The sequence below is a fragment of the Uranotaenia lowii genome, chromosome 3 (assembly GCF_029784155.1).
Source record: "Uranotaenia lowii strain MFRU-FL chromosome 3, ASM2978415v1, whole genome shotgun sequence".
In the NCBI taxonomy this organism is placed as follows: Eukaryota; Metazoa; Arthropoda; class Insecta; order Diptera; family Culicidae; genus Uranotaenia; species Uranotaenia lowii.
In genome coordinates, this window is record NC_073693.1 from 294,943,167 (window position 1) to 294,961,416 (window position 18,250).

General features: G+C 35.4%; 1 protein-coding gene across 9 annotated transcripts in view; it reads right to left on the bottom strand.

Moving 5' to 3' along the window:
- Window positions 1-1,932: 1,932 nt before the first annotated feature.
- LOC129751631 (uncharacterized) overlaps window positions 1,933-18,250 on the bottom strand; it is a 277,390-nt gene continuing 261,072 nt past the window's right edge. For all 9 annotated transcript variants that reach the window (XM_055747243.1, XM_055747242.1, XM_055747241.1 and 6 more), the window contains 6 exons: window positions 4,651-4,862; window positions 4,406-4,589; window positions 4,020-4,341; window positions 3,462-3,955; window positions 3,058-3,404; window positions 1,933-2,998 (listed from right to left, as the gene is read on the bottom strand). In XM_055747243.1, coding sequence (XP_055603218.1) covers window positions 2,173-2,998; window positions 3,058-3,404; window positions 3,462-3,955; window positions 4,020-4,341; window positions 4,406-4,589; window positions 4,651-4,862 — 2,385 coding nt within the window. In that variant the 3' untranslated portion in view covers window positions 1,933-2,172. The remainder of the gene's footprint in view (window positions 2,999-3,057; window positions 3,405-3,461; window positions 3,956-4,019; window positions 4,342-4,405; window positions 4,590-4,650; window positions 4,863-18,250) is intronic.

Sequence of the window (18,250 nt, forward strand, 5' to 3'; positions counted from 1 at the left end):
CTCTTTAACAGTACCCACAGGACAGTTCCTTTAAAAAACATCGTTCAGGAAATGCAGATCACGATGATTGGGCTGAAATTTTCATTTGAGACCATTGACATCCACACTGAGAAAAATGTCGATTGCACTTGTTCTGCAGAAGACCAAAACAATATTCAACATTAGAATACTTTTTGACGAGTTTATAGACCAAAATATAATTATCGATAAGAAATTTCGTGCAATTTTTTACTCTCAGTGGACCCTGTGAAGTTAATACGACAACATCAGGGCGCAGGCGCGATCCCATCACCTTATGTTCGGTAAGAGTGAGTCCCGCCTTATCAGGAGATGGTTATGAAGCCGACGTTTTCAATTCGATTATGTACGTATATTTTTCAACAAATTCAGCTCCGTAAAGCAGCCTGTTACGATCATCAGTTTTGCAAATTCGTAATCTCAACAAAAACAACAACAAGACTCGAGGCACGCGTCTCAAGTTGCGTCGTAATCTCTTTAATGAGAATGATACACTTGAAAAAAATTGTCCGTATTTGGTAGATTTTTTCCAAAAAACTTTTGCTGATAAGCTTACGGAGCATTTTTATGGAAATGTACTCGTTTGTTTTTGTTCATCATTAGAACAAATTCTATTGCCGCCGGTCGTGGCCTAGAGGATAGCGTTCCAGTCTTCTAAGCCAGAGTCCATGAGATCGAATCCCGATCACGGCACATATAGTACTCTTTCTGTGGTCTGGTGGTTTTAGCATTTGTAAGATGCTAGCCATAATATCTTTGAAAGATGTACGCCTTAGGGTTAAGTAAAAAATTAGATCTCTTCAAAGAAACATGAAGTTTCACTGAGATCCTATATGTGTGTGTTCGTTTTTTTTTATTCAAAGATATAGGTTAGATATTATCTCAGTGTATAACCTACTACGATTTGTAAATTTATTGTTTACTTAGGTTTTCTGTTTATTTTTTTTAATTTCCAAAAGAGGGTTATGAATCATCAAACTTATTAAGACAAAAAAGTACGAGAAAATGTGTTTGTTACTGTCTCTTTATTGCATCCATCTTAAGCCTACGCTAGAGTTCGTTGAACGAAATAGAAATAAGATTCGTTTTTGTTACGTTTTGTTTACCATGAATTGCACATTGCAGAGTCTCGATGTAAGTATATTGCACGGTCATGTTTTTGGGTTGAGTTTCAATGTTTCTTTTAATGCAAATTTTGTGTTAGTCAAATGAAAATCTCGTTTTTCTTATTAAAAGTTAACTTTAATTATGGAAGATTATGTATTTTGCTTCGAATATTGTTGCTTTTTTGCATAGTAAAACAATGGCAGTTGTTAACTTTCCTCATTTAACATTTATTGCGTATGATTTACTCAAGAGCTTCCTATTGCACGAAGTTGGGTAAATATTGCTTTGCGATGATTTTTTTTCTGGCGCCTTGAGTCGACTTAAGAACTCTTCGAGCTTATTCTTATGTCATTAAAAACTTGTCATTGGGTTATATTGCACTTGTTATCTATAGTAACTAAAAACATTGCCGTAGTTTTGTGAGTTTCAGGCGGGAAAAAGCGCTCAGTAACATTTTGTCCGGCTGTTGAATTTGAATTTTGAATTTTAATTTGAAATTATAACTGTAAATTTGAATTTTAAATGAATTCTGAATTTAAAGTCTGATTTTCGGTTTTCAAATTTATTGATTTCAATGTCTGTGTTACTAAACATCATTTTTCCCGCGCATAGTTTCCGCATGTTTACAATCTAGCATTTTAATCGAAATATTTGTGTGGGAAAATTATCTTACATCTAAAATTTACAGAGTTTTCCATTACCGATAGCAGGATTCCTCTTCTTCTAAATCCTCATTTTAAAGTAGAAAATCAATATAAATGCTTCCATTTTGTGTGTGAGCGTTAATGTTTCAAGAATAAGTCACTGTCAGTGTTGATAGCTTTATATTTTCAGTGTACGTGTTCCTAACCTAGAGCTGCAAGCGAGTTCTTCACTGAGAGTAAACTTGGAACTGACAAAACTACTGATGCTCCATAAGTGGAGCCAGTGTTGCCAGCAATGCGTTTACTTTCAGGAAAAAAAGGGGAAAGCGTTAAATTTGCTAACTGCATTAGCGCGAATACAAGCGTGTCTTAGTGTTTAAAATGGGTTGTTGAGTTACTACTACTACGGTAGATAACCGAGGGAGTCTTCGAGCCCCAGGGAAGAGCCGACGGCAGTGCGAGACGAGTGATCGGAGGATTTTGAGGAAGATCGTTTGGTTGGTTTCTTGCCTTCGGCGAGTTGTTTCCGGGTGGCGACATCTGATTGTGATGATTGAATATAGTGGTACTCGTTGATGGCAGCGGGTTGTTCAACGATTGCCTTCTTGTTGAGAAGCTTGTGTGAAGATTTACCTCCGTGCTTGCCATCGCTACGTTTTTTGTGGCTGTTGCTGTTATTATTGTGGGTGTGATGATGATTGTGTCCATGGTGATCACCTTTGCCTTTCAGATACTCCTGGTTCTTTTGTTCGTTTTTAAGGTTTTTGATATCCGTCGTTTGACTAAGTTTCACATCGGCGAATTCTGCAGCGACTTCTACCGTCTTTTTAACGCTCAGAGCTTCCGAGGGGTTTACAGGCATTCCACCTCCACCTACTGTGAAGAGTTCGTAATCCAAGGCAAGTTTGTCAACCTTTTTCTTGCCACCCTGTGCCGGCTTTCCGGAGCAGACTGCCATAGGTCCAGGTCGTGGGTTGCAGTAGCACTTCTCCTGGCTTAAACAACTGTCTGTATCGCACCAAGTGGTTGATCCTTCTTCTTCACCTTGAGTCTCGCCCATCGAACAGTAGCACTTGTCGTCACTTTTGCAGCTTGGCAACGAATTCCTGTGGTTGGCTTCATTCAGCTTGGCGTTGATGTCGTCACCACCAAGACTACAGTAGCACCGATCAGCCGAAGTACACGTGCAAGCATCCGAATCGTAGCTGCATTCCGAGCAGGAAACGTATCTAAAATGGAGAGATGTCTCAATACACTTCAACAAAAACATAGTTTCAACTAAACTCACCCGCTCGAGCTGTTTCTATTGTGATGAGCTGTCAGTGTGTGTTCGTGTCGGGCGTCCGAAACTTCCGAACCACTCGTCCCAATGCGTGACCGATCCTTCTTATCGGCCGTTTTGTTGAAATCCAAGGACAGCTGATCGTTGGAGGCGTGCTTGGTCGACGATTTCCCATCCATGCCGATCGTTCGCCCCTCCCCTTCATCGCCGATGAAGCTGGAATTGTTCTCTCCTCCCTGTACATTTCCTCCTGATCCGTCTCCATTTCGCGGGTGCTGCTTTTTGGAGCGAAACTTACCAAAACGAAAAACCTTCTTCAGGCTCTTCCCGATCAAAAGTTTACGCCGATGGTTCTACGAAGTGAGAGGAAGTTATTCTAAGCCCATTTTAAAAACAGTTAAATTTCCTACCTGCGCATTGCTATTCTTCCGCTTCAACTTTTTCTTCTTCTGCCGTCGCATGATGCTCTTCGATCGTTGGTACAATTCGTCCTTTGTCAGCGTAACGGCAAGCTTCAACAAGAACTCCTTGTAGATCGGCTTCAAGTCGTTGAACGACATACCGTCCGAGTTGATTATGGCATTGAGGATGTCATCGAGCGAGTGTAAATTCTCCTGGAGTCGGAATTCGTTGAAGAGTTCGCTGAACCCTAGCGGCGAACCACCTCCACCTCCGGGTTTACCGGTGTGACGTCTAGTGGCTCGCGATTTGTACCGCGTTAGACCGGCCGTGTTCAGGAAGCTACCCGACCGAGGGATTGCTACTCGCGTAAGGATATCTCCTCCGGAGTTCTCCGACAGAGCCGGGTAGTTTCCTTCCACTTTGCCCTTCGACATCATCGGGTTGTCGTCGTTCGAGTGGCTCCGATCGGTGTAGATCTCGTCCAGCGAGGGGCGATTCGATACTGAAAGGTCAGATTATAGATAAAACCGAAGGTTTCCCTTCCGTAGAATTGAAACAACACTTACTTGCTCTTGGAGGATTCGCAGGCAACGGAGGAGGTCGTTTGCCCTTGGGCGATCGTTTCTTTCGATCGTCGGTCGAAGTGTCGGCTTCGTTGGCACCCATCATGGTGTCACTTTCGCCACTCAGCGAGCTGGTGGCCGTTCGTTTCGTCTTCCTCGGCGGTCTCGGTGGTGGTGGCAGTAAACTTCGTTGACTGGCACTGGACCTTCGTGAGGACATCTTTGTCGATCCCGGTTGTATGTGAATATTTGTAGTGGTCGTGCTGCTCGCTAAACTTATACAGCTGACGCCGTTACGATTCTTGGGCCTTCGTGTTCGTTGATTCTAAAATCGAAAGAAAAATTCAATAGGATCATAGCTCGTCCCGCACCAAAGTTTACGAAGTTACCTCTCCACCGCTCATATGAGCCATCAGGCTCTGATACAGGGTGGCCGCGATCACGATCGCATCTTCCGGTGTTTGACACACGAACCCGTGACAGTCGAGCTGCCGAGGCATCGCACTCGAACGCATAACAATGGCAAACAGGGGTGAATGCAAACCCGACGACAGTCTACGCTTATCCGCGGCACTGAAACAAAAACCCAAATAAAATCGTTCAAAAGACTTTTCTTTAGACAGAAGCAACCCACCTCAATGGTCGGAAAAGCGCTTGTTTGTCGATGTTTTCGGGGTCGGTGATTAGCGGCAAAAAGGCGGCGCCACCCTCAGAGGAAGATACCACGAACTTTACGGCGGACCAGACGGCAATGTTTTGGAACGGGGTGACCAACGGTTCCCGCCCGTTGGTCGTCCGCACCCGCAAACCGATGGCGCTGATGTCTAGCGTGCCGGCGTTCTGGTTCTGGAATGGAAGGAAACGATGAAAATTGATTAGGGTTTTTGGAACAGAAAATGAAACGTTGTTAAAGGATTTTAATGACATTTTTGTCATTTTTGTCATTTTTGACACCGCAAGTGATTTCGACTTCTGCGAAAAAAGCATTCTATTTGTTAGCTTTTCTCCATTCTGTAAATATCGGGAAATTTTAACAATTTTTTGTCATTTTTGTCATTTTTGTCATTTTTGTCATTTTTGTCATTTTTGTCATTTTTGTCATTTTTGTCATTTTTGTCATTTTTGTCATTTTTGTCATTTTTGTCATTTTTGTCATTTTTGTCATTTTTGTCATTTTTGTTATTTTTGTCATTTTTGTCATTTTTGTCATTTTTGTCATTTTTGTCATTTTTGTCATTTTTGTCATTTTTGTCATTTTTGTCATTTTTGTCATTTTTGTCATTTTTGTCATTTTTGTCATTTTTGTCATTTTTGTCATTTTTGTCATTTTTGTCATTTTTGTCATTTTTGTCATTTTTGTCATTTTTGTCATTTTTGTCATTTTTGTCATTTTTGTCATTTTTGTCATTTTTGTCATTTTTGTCATTTTTGTCATTTTTGTCATTTTTGTCATTTTTGTCATTTTTGTCATTTTTGTCATTTTTGTCATTTTTGTCATTTTTGTCATTTTTGTCATTTTTGTCATTTTTGTCATTTTTGTCATTTTTGTCATTTTTGTCATTTTTGTCATTTTTGTCATTTTTGCCATTTTTGTCATTTTTGTCATTTTTGTCATTTTTGTCATTTTTGTCATTTTTGTCATTTTTGTCATTTTTGTCATTTTTGTCATTTTTGTCATTTTTGTCATGTTTGTCATTTTTGTCATTTTTGTCATTTTTGTCATTTTTGTCATTTTTGTCATTTTTGTCAGTTTTGTCATTTTTGTCATTTTTGTCATTTTTGTCATTTTTGTCATTTTTGTCATTTTTGTCATTTTTGTCATTTTTGTCATTTTTGTCATTTTTGTCATTTCTGTCATTTTTGTCATTTTTGTCATTTTTGTCATTTTTGTCATTTTTGTCATTTTTGTCATTTTTGTCATTTTTGTCATTTTTGTCATTTTTGTCATTTTTGTCATTTTTGTCATTTTTGTCATTTTTGTCATTTTTGTCATTTTTGTCATTTTTGTCATTTTTGTCATTTTTGTCATTTTTGTCATTTTTGTCATTTTTGTCATTTTTGTCATTTTTGTCATTTTTGTCATTTTTGTCATTTTTGTCATTTTTGTCATTTTTGTCATTTTTGTCATTTTTGTCATTTTTGTCATTTTTGTCATTTTTGTCATTTTTGTCATTTTTGTCATTTTTGTCGTTTTTGTCATTTTTGTCATTTTTGTCATTTTTGTCATTTTTGTCATTTTTGTCATTTTTGTCATTTTTGTCATTTTTGTCATTTTTGTCATTTTTGTCATTTTTGTCATTTTTGTCATTTTTGTCATTTTTGTCATTTTTGTCATTTTTGTCATTTTTGTCATTTTTGTCATTTTTGTCATTTTTGTCATTTTTGTCATTTTTGTCATTTTTGTCATTTTTGTCATTTTTGTCATTTTTGTCATTTTTGTCATTTTTGTCATTTTTGTCATTTTTGTCATTTTTGTCATTTTTGTCATTTTTGTCATTTTTGTCATTTTTGTCATTTTTGTCATTTTTGTCATTTTTGTCATTTTTGTCATTTTTGTCATTTTTGTCATTTTTGTCATTTTTGTCATTTTTGTCATTTTTGTCATTTTTGTCATTTTTGTCATTTTTGTCATTTTTGTCATTTTTGTCATTTTTGTCATTTTTGTCATTTTTGTCATTTTTGTCATTTTTGTCATTTTTGTCATTTTTGTCATTTTTGTCATTTTTGTCATTTTTGTCATTTTTGTCATTTTTGTCATTTTTGTCATTTTTGTCATTTTTGTCATTTTTGTCATTTTTGTCATTTTTGTCATTTTTGTCATTTTTGTCATTTTTGTCATTTTTGTCATTTTTGTCATTTTTGTCATTTTTGTCATTTTTGTCATTTTTGTCATTTTTGTCATTTTTGTCATTTTTGTCATTTTTGTCATTTTTGTCATTTTTGTCATTTTTGTCATTTTTGTCATTTTTGTCATTTTTGTCATTTTTGTCATTTTTGTCATTTTTGTCATTTTTGTCATTTTTGTCATTTTTGTCATTTTTGTCATTTTTGTCATTTTTGTCATTTTTGTCATTTTTGTCATTTTTGTCATTTTTGTCATTTTTGTCATTTTTGTCATTTTTGTCATTTTTGTCATTTTTGTCATTTTTGTCATTTTTGTCATTTTTGTCATTTTTGTCATTTTTGTCATTTTTGTCATTTTTGTCATTTTTGTCATTTTTGTCATTTTTGTCATTTTTGTCATTTTTGTCATTTTTGTCATTTTTGTCATTTTTGTCATTTTTGTCATTTTTGTCATTTTTGTCATTTTTGTCATTTTTGTCATTTTTGTCATTTTTGTCATTTTTGTCATTTTTGTCATTTTTGTCATTTTTGTCATTTTTGTCATTTTTGTCATTTTTGTCATTTTTGTCATTTTTGTCATTTTTGTCATTTTTGTCATTTTTGTCATTTTTGTCATTTTTGTCATTTTTGTCATTTTTGTCATTTTTGTCATTTTTGTCATTTTTGTCATTTTTGTCATTTTTGTCATTTTTGTCATTTTTGTCATTTTTGTCATTTTTGTCATTTTTGTCATTTTTGTCATTTTTGTCATTTTTGTCATTTTTGTCATTTTTGTCATTTTTGTCATTTTTGTCATTTTTGTCACCGCAAGTGATTTCGACTTCTGCAAAAAAAGTATTCTATTTTTTAGCTTTGCTCCATTCTGTTAATATTGGGAAATTAACAATTTTTTCAAGAAGGTGTATACCAATTTGAATTTAATTTAATTTAAAAAAATCATTTGTTTATTGGAATTAAATTGTATTTTAACTTTCATCAGTAATGTAGAAAATACTGGTAACTTTTAAAAACTTTAGAATTGACTTTCTTTGATCATTCATCAGCATCATCAAAATATTATTCCTTTATTGAATGAAACACCTACAGAATCAGTTTTTTTTCAGGAAGACTTGTTTGGTTATCAGTTATCAACGATTGATTTCACTCAAAATTGATGCATTTTCAAATAAAAAAAAACTTGTGAACCACAAAAATACAAATGAGAGTTCAAATCTTCAATTATTGTGCAGAGTAAAAATTTAAAAACCAATTTGAATTGGAAAATCTCAGTTCAAATTTCGAAAACGAATTAAAAATTTATTCTGAAAAAGATTCAAAACCGAAAAAAATACCATAAATTGATATCAGTTTTCTTAAACAAGTTCACCATTGAAGAGCAGAATCTCAATTACGTTCAAAGGAATGATTTAAATAACAAACTAATACTGCATAATTTGAAAAGTCGACAAAATTAAAAGAACAATGAAGATTTTTTTCAACTCGAAATCAAAATTAGAATATGGATAACAATATTAGAATTTAAATCAAATTCAGTTAAAGGATTACGAAGAAATAAAATTAAAACATAATTAAAAATATAGTGTTTCAAATAAAAAAGAATTTAAGGGGGGAGTAGGGTCTAACGGGTGAAAAAAAACACCCTTTTCATGAATTTTTTTTAGAGCTATCGTTCAAACAAATGTATTCAAATTTTTTGCATTATACAAAGTATTGTTAAAAGGACAATTAGTAATTTTTTCGTAGAAAAATATTGAAAAATGAGAAGGTGACGGAGCACTTTCGAGGATGCCTTTTAGAAAACAGGATTTGCGGTGGACACTGTATCTCAGCACAGAATCATCTGAAGTCAAAAAATATTTTTAATAGATGTTTTTCTTGACCCCAACGATGAACGTGAAAGATCGCCACAAAAAGCCACAAAAATTTCATAGACATTTTTTTAAGTTTAATATAACTTAAAAAAAAATTGTATTAAATTTTTGTGGCTGAAGAAAAAACTACGATTTTTCACGAAAAAATCCGCAATTTTTTATCTGTAAAATCTCCCAAAGTAAAAAAAAAGAAAATCGTTGGGGTTTGGTATTTTATATGTAGAAAATATGTTCCAAATTTGAAAAGAATCGGTGAAGTAGTTTTCAAATGACGATGTCCACTGACTTTAAAAATGTGCTTTCGAGAAAAACGCGTTTGAAGTTTCTGCTTGTAGTATTCTTGCAGTAGTAGATAAGAGGAGATAAGGCCTATAATTGATATATATGGCCTTGAAAATTTGACACAACATTCTTGAAATGTTTTACTATAAGAAAATAGAAAAAAAAACAATTTTTTGAAAGTGTTAGACCGTACTCCCCCCTTAAAATCAGTCTATAATTTTGAAAACTGAATTCGAAATTCAGTTTAGAAAATGAATAGATAATTTGAATAAAGAACATGTTTAGTCAATTTTCTATTAGAAACGGCTCAATCTTAAGGAAAAATAATGAGCATCGATATATTCAATCAAATCATCGATTGTGTCTGAGGAAACAAGCAGAACCATACTTCAAAACTCGGATATCGAATGTTGGCAGACATTAATTTGAAAATTAAAAAAAAGACCGTATTCGATATTCGATAATTTAAAAATCTCGGGATCGAGCTCCGTACTTGAATTTAAAACAAAATTAAGAGTTCGGTTATTGGTAAATTTCAGTTTCAAAACTGTGAAATTCGGATTAACTCTCATATTAGTTAAAATTTTTTTTCAAAATCAAAGGATTTTTGATTAGTGCTTCATATAAATTATGATTTGCAAATATTTATTGCTTTGTCGAAAGTTTGAAGGCATGAAATATTACTTTACCATTTTACCGTTTGCTTAACCACATATGAGACCTTCAGAACCATAAGTCCAAAAAACTTTGAGCATAATGCATAACATCCCCAATATATGTTTTCCAACTAAATATTTTAGAACTTATGAAAATTTGTGTACGTTTCTTTAGCAATTAGAATTTAGAATTTTTAACCGATAAAATGTGACCCCCGTCCTATTTGAAATATCATAAATTTTGATAACTGTTCAGAGCAAAACTTTTTATTTTTTCCTCCTCGGGGCTCTCTTGAAGGGGGGGGGGGGCAAAGGCCATCCATTGCCTCCCCCCCGTTGATCCTCTTGTCAAAAGTTCCTCTTACCAGATAAATTAACGAAGTTTAACCAGCTTATAAGTAACATGTTATTGTATGTTATTGTATTTTTCAACGGCGCAATAGATGGCACTGTTTCTTGTCAATTTTCAACGGTTTGTTTAAATAATTTGAAATTATACACACGTTTCCGGTTTTTTTATTCGACCTTGTAAACCTGTGCGTTTAATACCAATGGGATTATCAGAGAAACGACTCGTGATAAATTAAATCATTCAAATCATTCGCTTTTCATAAGCGAGATTCACACATTTTTTAAATATGTTTTTTGGTTAAAATATCTATAAGAATTATGAGCCAGGATTGGAATTTTTTGGATACGGAATTATTATTTTAAATAAGAAGAGAACAAACAATACGGTCTCTCTGCACAATTTCGAGGATCTCATACTTGGGGGGTTGGGAGGGGGGGGGGGGGGGTGGTCGTAGGGTCTAACACTTTAAAAAAAACGATTTTTTATTTTTTTTATTTCCTTATTGTAAATCATTTCAAAAATGTTGTGTCAAATTTTCAAGTCAATTGAAGCAAAACTGTAGAAATTATAGGCCTTTATCTCCTCCCATCTAATACTGCAAGAAAGCAAGAGCAGAAACTTCAAACGCGTTTTTCTCGAAAGCACATTTTAAAGTCCGTGGACATCGTCATCTGAAAACTACTTATCCGATTCTTTTCAAATTTGGAACATATTTTCTACATATAAAATACCAGACCCCAACGTTTTTCTTTTTTTTTACTTTGGGAAAATTTTACAGATAAAAAATGGCGGATTTTTCGTGAAAAATCGTAGTTTTTATTTCAAACAGCCACAAAAATTTCATAAAAAATTTTTTATGTTAAATAAAAACGTTGGGGTCCAGAAAAATTTCTATTAAAAATATTGAAATATGATTCTGTGCTGAGATACAGTGTCCACCGCAAATCCTGTTTTCTAAAAGGCATCCTCGAAAGTGCTCCGTCACCGGCTCATTTTTCAATATTTTTCTACGAAAAAATTACTAAATGTTCTTTTAACATTGCTTTGTACAATGCAAAAAATTTGAATACATTTGTTTGAACGATAGCTCTAGAAAGAAATCGTGAAAATGGTGTTTTTTTTTACCCGTTAGACCCTACCCCCCCCCCCCCCCTTAAAATGAATCAATAACGACGCCTGCCAAGTACCTACTCGTAGTCGATTGATGAAAAGAAGTGCATCACCTGGGATGATTTGTTTTGCGGAGGCCGGCTGTACGCCATCCCTCCAAAAATCTCACGCAGATGTTTGGGGTAAGAGTGATGTGGCATGGAAATTACCTGGGCAAGTAATGTGGCCAAAGAAATACCTGTGCTCATGAGATCCTGTTAATGTTGATGCGATATGTTCTGATAAAAAAGTATTCAATTTAAAATATTGACAACTTCCATTTAGAATTCAGAAATGTATGAAATATCCTTAATTTTTTTGCATATTGAATGCTCCAGTTTCAAAGTTTATCAAGTTTAATTTAGTCTTTTTCTGAATTTTCAAATTTTTCAAAGTAAAATACTTCCATATTGCCAAATATTGGATAACAGATGCAAATTTTAAAATGTGCGTGTATCTTAAACAATCGAAATATCATGTGTCCGAAAACTTAAAATGATTCAACTTTCCATCTTTTGATTTTTTGAATTTTAATTTTTGTTTTTCAAACGTTCATACTTTCTTATTACAAAACACTCAAAAAAATTCCAACATCCACTTGTTGTAAAATTTCCATTGTGATTTTTTTTCCATTGTAAATATTTAAAAAAATTAACCATTCCGAGCTCAATTTTCGAACACTTTTTAACTCTAAAATGTATTAAAACACAAATTTTCAAACTTCCAAAGTATAACATTCCTCAATAAATTTTTAAGTTTTTCCAAATTTAAACTTACAAATTGTCTAGAAAACCAAAAGTAAAGCAAATAAAAACAAATAACAGTTTAAAGCATTAAAAAGATGTGGTAATTGAATTCAGCGGAATATAAATTATTATGCAGTTCCAACGAAACGGAAATAAAATTCCATCATTAATAGCGGATGAAACTTTAACTTTCTGTACTTTATCTCGCTGGAAATAGTTATAAAGGCTGGATCAATTCTGGAATATTTAGAAAGAGAAAACTATTATCCTGAAAAACCACCATCATGAAGTCAACTCCGTATATAAATAAAAATTCGTCACATATAAAATTGTACTCTTAATCCTCTTTTATGACACTTGTAGATCTATCACCAAACAGGCATGATTGAAAGTTGTGTGAAATTTATAAAACATTAAATGCCGTTTAACTGCATCAAAACAGTAAAGGCAATATATTAGGTACTATCGTTTTAAGAACGCTTACAAACATAAAAAATAAATGCAAAGGAACGGGCTCACCGGGAAATCCAAATGAAATGCCGATCCTAAAGTCTGCTTCATTTAATACTGGAACACAAACAATTGCGTGTAGTTCAGTCATTTATTAATGAATTCATAATTTGTTTTTCATACAAATGTAGCATTTTCTTTACTCTTTCATAAAAAAAATTAAAAAAATTATTCATTGCTGTTTCGAAGAAATTCTCGTACTTTTCCCGTAATACGGCACATTAGGCGGCGCACACCCTTTTCGTCCACCGTTTTGGCGATTTGATTCCACCAGTTCTTCATTTGAGTCATGTTCCTAACAAGTTTTCCCTTTGCCTTAAGCCTCCGCTTCGTGATTGCCCAGTATTTCTCTATCGGCCGGAACTGGGGGCAGTTTGGGGGGTTGAGGTCCTTCGGTATTACGCTGACCCCGTTCGTTGCGTACCATTCCATAACCGTTTTGCTGTAATGGCAGCTTGCGAGGTCCGGCCAAAACATTACTGGACGGTCGTGGGCACGAATAAACGGCAGAATCCGTTTCTGTAGGCACTCTTTTTTGTAGACTTCTGATGTCATTGTCTTGTCAGTGAGAAAGACTTTGGTTTTCTGTCCACAACTGCCTCCCCTGCAGGTACATTCCCCCGAGCCGTCGCCAAATAAAATTTTTGACCTGGGATTTGCCCAAAGTCCGCCTTCACGTAGGTCTCATCGTCCATCAGAATACATCCGTCGAACTTGGTCAGCACTTGGTCGTACAGCTTTCGAGCACGGATTCTGGCCACATTGTTCTGCTTCAGCGTCCGATTTGGCTGTTTGCTGGCTCGGAATGACCTTATTCCTTCCCGGAGACGAATTCGTCGCACCGTACTGTGAGCGGCCTGGAACTTATTGGCCAAATCGCGGTCTGAAAGATTGGGATTCCTCTTGACGGCCACTCCGACACTTCGAATGCGGCTTCCGAGCCGTCGTCAATGTTTCCTTGTACTGCTTGATAACACGCCATACGGTATTTCTGGGCATTTTAAGCTGTTTAGCTAGCTTCGATGCCGACAACAATGGATTTTCAAGAAAACTGTGCACAATTTGATCTCTCCGATCGGCTTCTATGGCGGTTGTTTACAAAATGCTATCGTTTGGTGTTATGACATAAATACATGGTGAAAGGTAATGAATTTCCCGACACGTGGGTGAAAAAAGTTTCCAAATCCGTCCACTAGGAGCGCCACAATGAACAAAAGAATTTGTTCCAATATTAAATGAAGCAGATTTTAGATGTTGAAGGAGTTTGCCAGGAAAACTGCTTGAATTTTCGAAGAGTTTGATTTCCGAAATTTCCTAAAGTTTCCGACATTTGATTGGTTCCGTTTCAAGGGCTGTGCCTATTTTCCGAAATTTGAAATTTTCAATTTTTGATGACAGACAAAAAACGCGTCCTTTCCACTCAGCCACAGCCTACCACAATTCGATTTTATATGCTTGAGTGGACTGAGTCATTTTTGAATTTCTCAAACTTTACGGTCTTGAAAGTTTCGTTTTGGTTCAAAACTCATCCATGATTTTTTGCAGAATTTTTAAGTAACGTTTACTTGAGTCAATTTGAACTTTTAGGTTTGTATGAGAAAATTGAATATTTTGTACTGAAAAATCAACATCGTTTCTGTTTCTTTTGTGGAGCCGAGCCAGCTGATGGTTTTTGTGCCAATTTATAAAATTCCTAAGGGAAATTTTCCGCTGAACAACTTTGTCGTGTCTTATTAGACAAAAAAGTTATTTGCTGTTTAACGAAGGAATGTCTTTTGGCATTGATAAACAATAAATTCAATTGACACCACTGAGGGGTGCCTGCCGAGGTATTGCATGACTATTTTTCATACTTCACAGAAGACAAGCAGTCGTATCTATTGATTTATTGTTTATCAATGCCAAAAGACATTCCTTCGTTAAACAGCTAATAACTGTTTTGTCTTATAAGATACGAAGGTACCGTCTTCGACATAGTTACACAGAGAAATAGTTATGCAGCGGTAAATTTCCCTTGAAAAATTTATAAATTGGCACAAAAACAATTAGCAGGCTCGGTTCCACAGAAGAAACAAAAATGATGTTGATTTTTCAGTACAAAATATTCAATTTTCCCATGCAAACCCAAAAGCTTAAATTGACTCATGTAAACATTACTTAAAAATTCTGCAAAAAATCATGTATGAGTTTTGGACCAAAACGAATCTTTTTAGACCCCAGGGTTTGAGAAATTTAAAAATGTCCCCAAATCGACTCAGGCTAATTCTTGAGGTTAAAAAGTTTTAAAAATCCATACAAAATATGGTATTTTGTTTGGTCCAAAATATATTTTCATTAGCTGAAGCTATGTTTTTGGTGCACTATGGGACAGTCACATCAAAAGATAGAAAAGATTATTTCCTGAAAGTCCTTTAGGTCAGGGCATAAAAACTTATAAACACCATAAAAAGAAGGGCGCCTAGTCAAACATGCTGCTCTCCCATCACACCATGTACCATGTACCGCACATCATCCTCCATCTCAAAATCGCATAACTTCGGTGTGTTCCAAATTTCGCTTTTTGAACCTATCGGCTGACCTGTGCCGAAAGTGCGCGCGGCGATTGGGCTTGAAGAAGGAAACTTCCGTTATCATCTTTTTTGATGGGTTTACTAGAGGCAGCTTTCTTCACTTCTGTTGCTGGTTGCTTGCTTGCTTTCGGTCGACCGACATATTGGATGCACGTGTGTGTTATTTATGAAGCACTTCTTTTTTAACTCCGTAAATGGGATAATTACCAGCCAACAGGCCGACCGACCGGAGGGAAGCGGCTTAGGTTAAGTTTGGTTAGTAGGCAGATGGCTCGTTTGGCTGGGATGAAGGTGTTTATGTGCAGGTATGTGCTACTTGCCAGGGTGATTGATTGCTAATTTTTATTTCTTGTTTAGGTTTTAAGATGGTTGTTGTACCGCCATCAATGCTTTCCAATATTTTGTTCCACAGAATTCTGGAAATGTAAGGCGTTATTTTAGTCAATGAGTAGATAATTCGACTCGTGACATAAAAACCAAATTGGATAATGACTACTAAAGATTATATATCTTTTATCTTTATCTTTAATTTTATTTTTATGAACTACTGAAACTACCACAGTAATTGTTTTAAAACTTTCAGGTGTTACAAAAAAGTAACTTTTTCGAGAATTTTTAAAAATAAATGAAAAAAGTGTTAAAAGTTACCCCAGTTTACGGTACATGTTCAATCTTCTTTGTTTAACTAAAATTTTGAAATTCACTGTTCTGACTTGAATTTATATGTGCGTAGATGGATTGAGGCCCTTGGAACCGAAAAGCTATGAGTGCTTAAAAGTTAATTGTGAGAAAACATGCTTTTAAATTGTTGTATTTTGCCATTTCTATATGTTTTTCAAAAATTTATTTTTGTTGTACATACAAATTTGATTCTCAAAAAACAAACTTGAACCTTATAGATATGAATTGAATTTTGTATGGTGCTTTTTTGCAGATTAAGAAATAATAGTTCCCAAGGGCAGCTTCGTTTACCAAAAAATATAAAATAACTTTTCTAATAGAAGATTGAACTGTGTTGCTTAAAACATCTTGGAAATTTTAGACCCAAATCATGATCTAACAAACTCCTCTGCCGACATTGTCTTAACAATCAAGATATTTATTGGTTCATTAACTTGAATGATCAATAGAATCTGTCCCCGTAGCTTAATTTCGTAACCGGTTGATCATAACTTTTCCGATCTGTCTCACCCACTTTGAAATCCGCTCCGATTATTGCAAATAAATTGTTTGCGAATTGAATGGAGTGAGCGATTTTCCCTTCCCATCGCTCCGGGTGAACATCATAGCCAAGATTAGACCTCCATTAGTCATCCAAAACCCAAATCGATCCATAACTCTCAATTGGCGGGGCCTCCGGAAACATCCACCATTATTGACCGTAAGCCGATAGACAATCTTCAGGCAAGCGTGAGTATTTTTTACCATAAGATTTCCCCCTGAAGAAAAAAAATCAGCCCGAGAGGCAGATGAAAAATGGTCATTTCTAAATCTGTCAACTGGTTCTCCCGGGTGCATTTTTCACGACCTGATCGTAGGCCGGTCACCTTCAGCGATGGCACAGAATTTGCAATCGGAGAGGGAAAGTGTTGATTGAGTTATGGGTGATCCAATTTTCCTCCTCCTCTTCGTACAGGTTTCAGGAACGGGTCTTGAATGGACGACGACGACGTTTAACGGAGCTTAGCTCTCACGGTTGGAAATGTAAAGCTACCTTTGAAGTGGAACTTGATCCTGTCAGAGTGAAATCGAAACCGGTGGGGACTCTCCTCAGGTTTCCAGAATCAGCCATCCCACAAGGTTGAATGAGTGACTTTGCGCATAATTTTTCAATGTTTATGGAATAAGCAATGATTGGAAAATCGGGTTGGAGGCCAATGTTTTACAATGATTGACGATGTTTTGATCAGCATAAAGATTAATGGCATTTGAGCAAAAGATATATTGCGTGATCTACATACTTCATTTTAGAAATGCAATCATCCCTGAACTTGTTCTATCTTCGAGTCTTATGTACAAGATCAACTTTGACTATTAAATCCTGTAATCATTTTTTTTGGGTGATTTAAAAAATTGCTTTTTTGTGTTGCTTGTTCTTATTTTTCAGGATAATTTTTTTAACTTGAATTTATTTTGGCATTGCTATGTGTAAATTATAGCAAACGAAAATATCACATTCGACACGAGTGCTACCAAAAAATACCTTTCCAGTTTGGCTGCTTATAGGGAGCAACAATTGCATTAAAGTGTGTTCGGATCAAAAAGCAATCAAACTGTGTAAATCAATTATTTTTTTTATTTAAAAAATCAATGTTTCTTTTTTCTTTTGAAGTTCAATCTGTATAAAAGAAGGAAAATATATTCAGTTAAGATTCCGGTCGCCTAGTCCAAATTGGCGAGACTTTCAAATGACGCCTGCCATCTTATTTTGTAAGTCACCTTATCCACTTTCTTCGGCGCAGAACGCCAGTTTTCTTTGAACTGCTTCTCGCTGCTTACAGTTTTTTGGGTCTTCTTAGGTTTTGCTTAACTATCGTCCAATATTTTTCGATTGGAAAAAGTTCTGGTGTGTTGGGAAGGTTCGTATCCTTGGGCACAACCTGAATGTTGTTAGCGGCATACCACTTCATGACTTTTTTCATAATGGCAGGATGCCAAATCCAGCCAAAGCAGCACAGACAAGTCATGTTTCTTCTGGAAAGGCAGCAAACGCTTTTGAAGACACTTTTTTACGTAAATTTCCTGGTTGACGGTCCCGGCTGCAACAAAAATATCGCTTTACAAGCCTCAGGTACAGATAGCTTCCTAAACGAGATATTTATTGGCAAACTTCGATACTTTAATATGCTTGAAAATGTCTGTCCCTTTTCACCATACGGTTGCTGTATAAAACTCTTGTCCGGAAGCTGTCTGAAGTGTGCCTTGGCGTGGATTTCGTCGTCTTTTACCACGCAAATGAACTTTGTTAACAATGTCGTATACAGCTTCCGAGATCTTGTTTTTACCATAAGGTTTTGCTTTTCATTGCGATTAACAGTCACTACTCTCTTATAAGTCGATAGTCCGGATCGTTTCTTAGCTTCATGTACGGTTGTAGACGATATACTTATTGGCGACATTTCGAACGGAGAGATTGGAGTTTCGTTTGAAAGTGCTAGCCACTCTTCTGTTCGTCACTGCGGCTCCCGGATTTCGATTTCTCCCAGATCCCGGCTTCCCCAGATCACCCCCCAATAACAATGAAAGCAATTGGT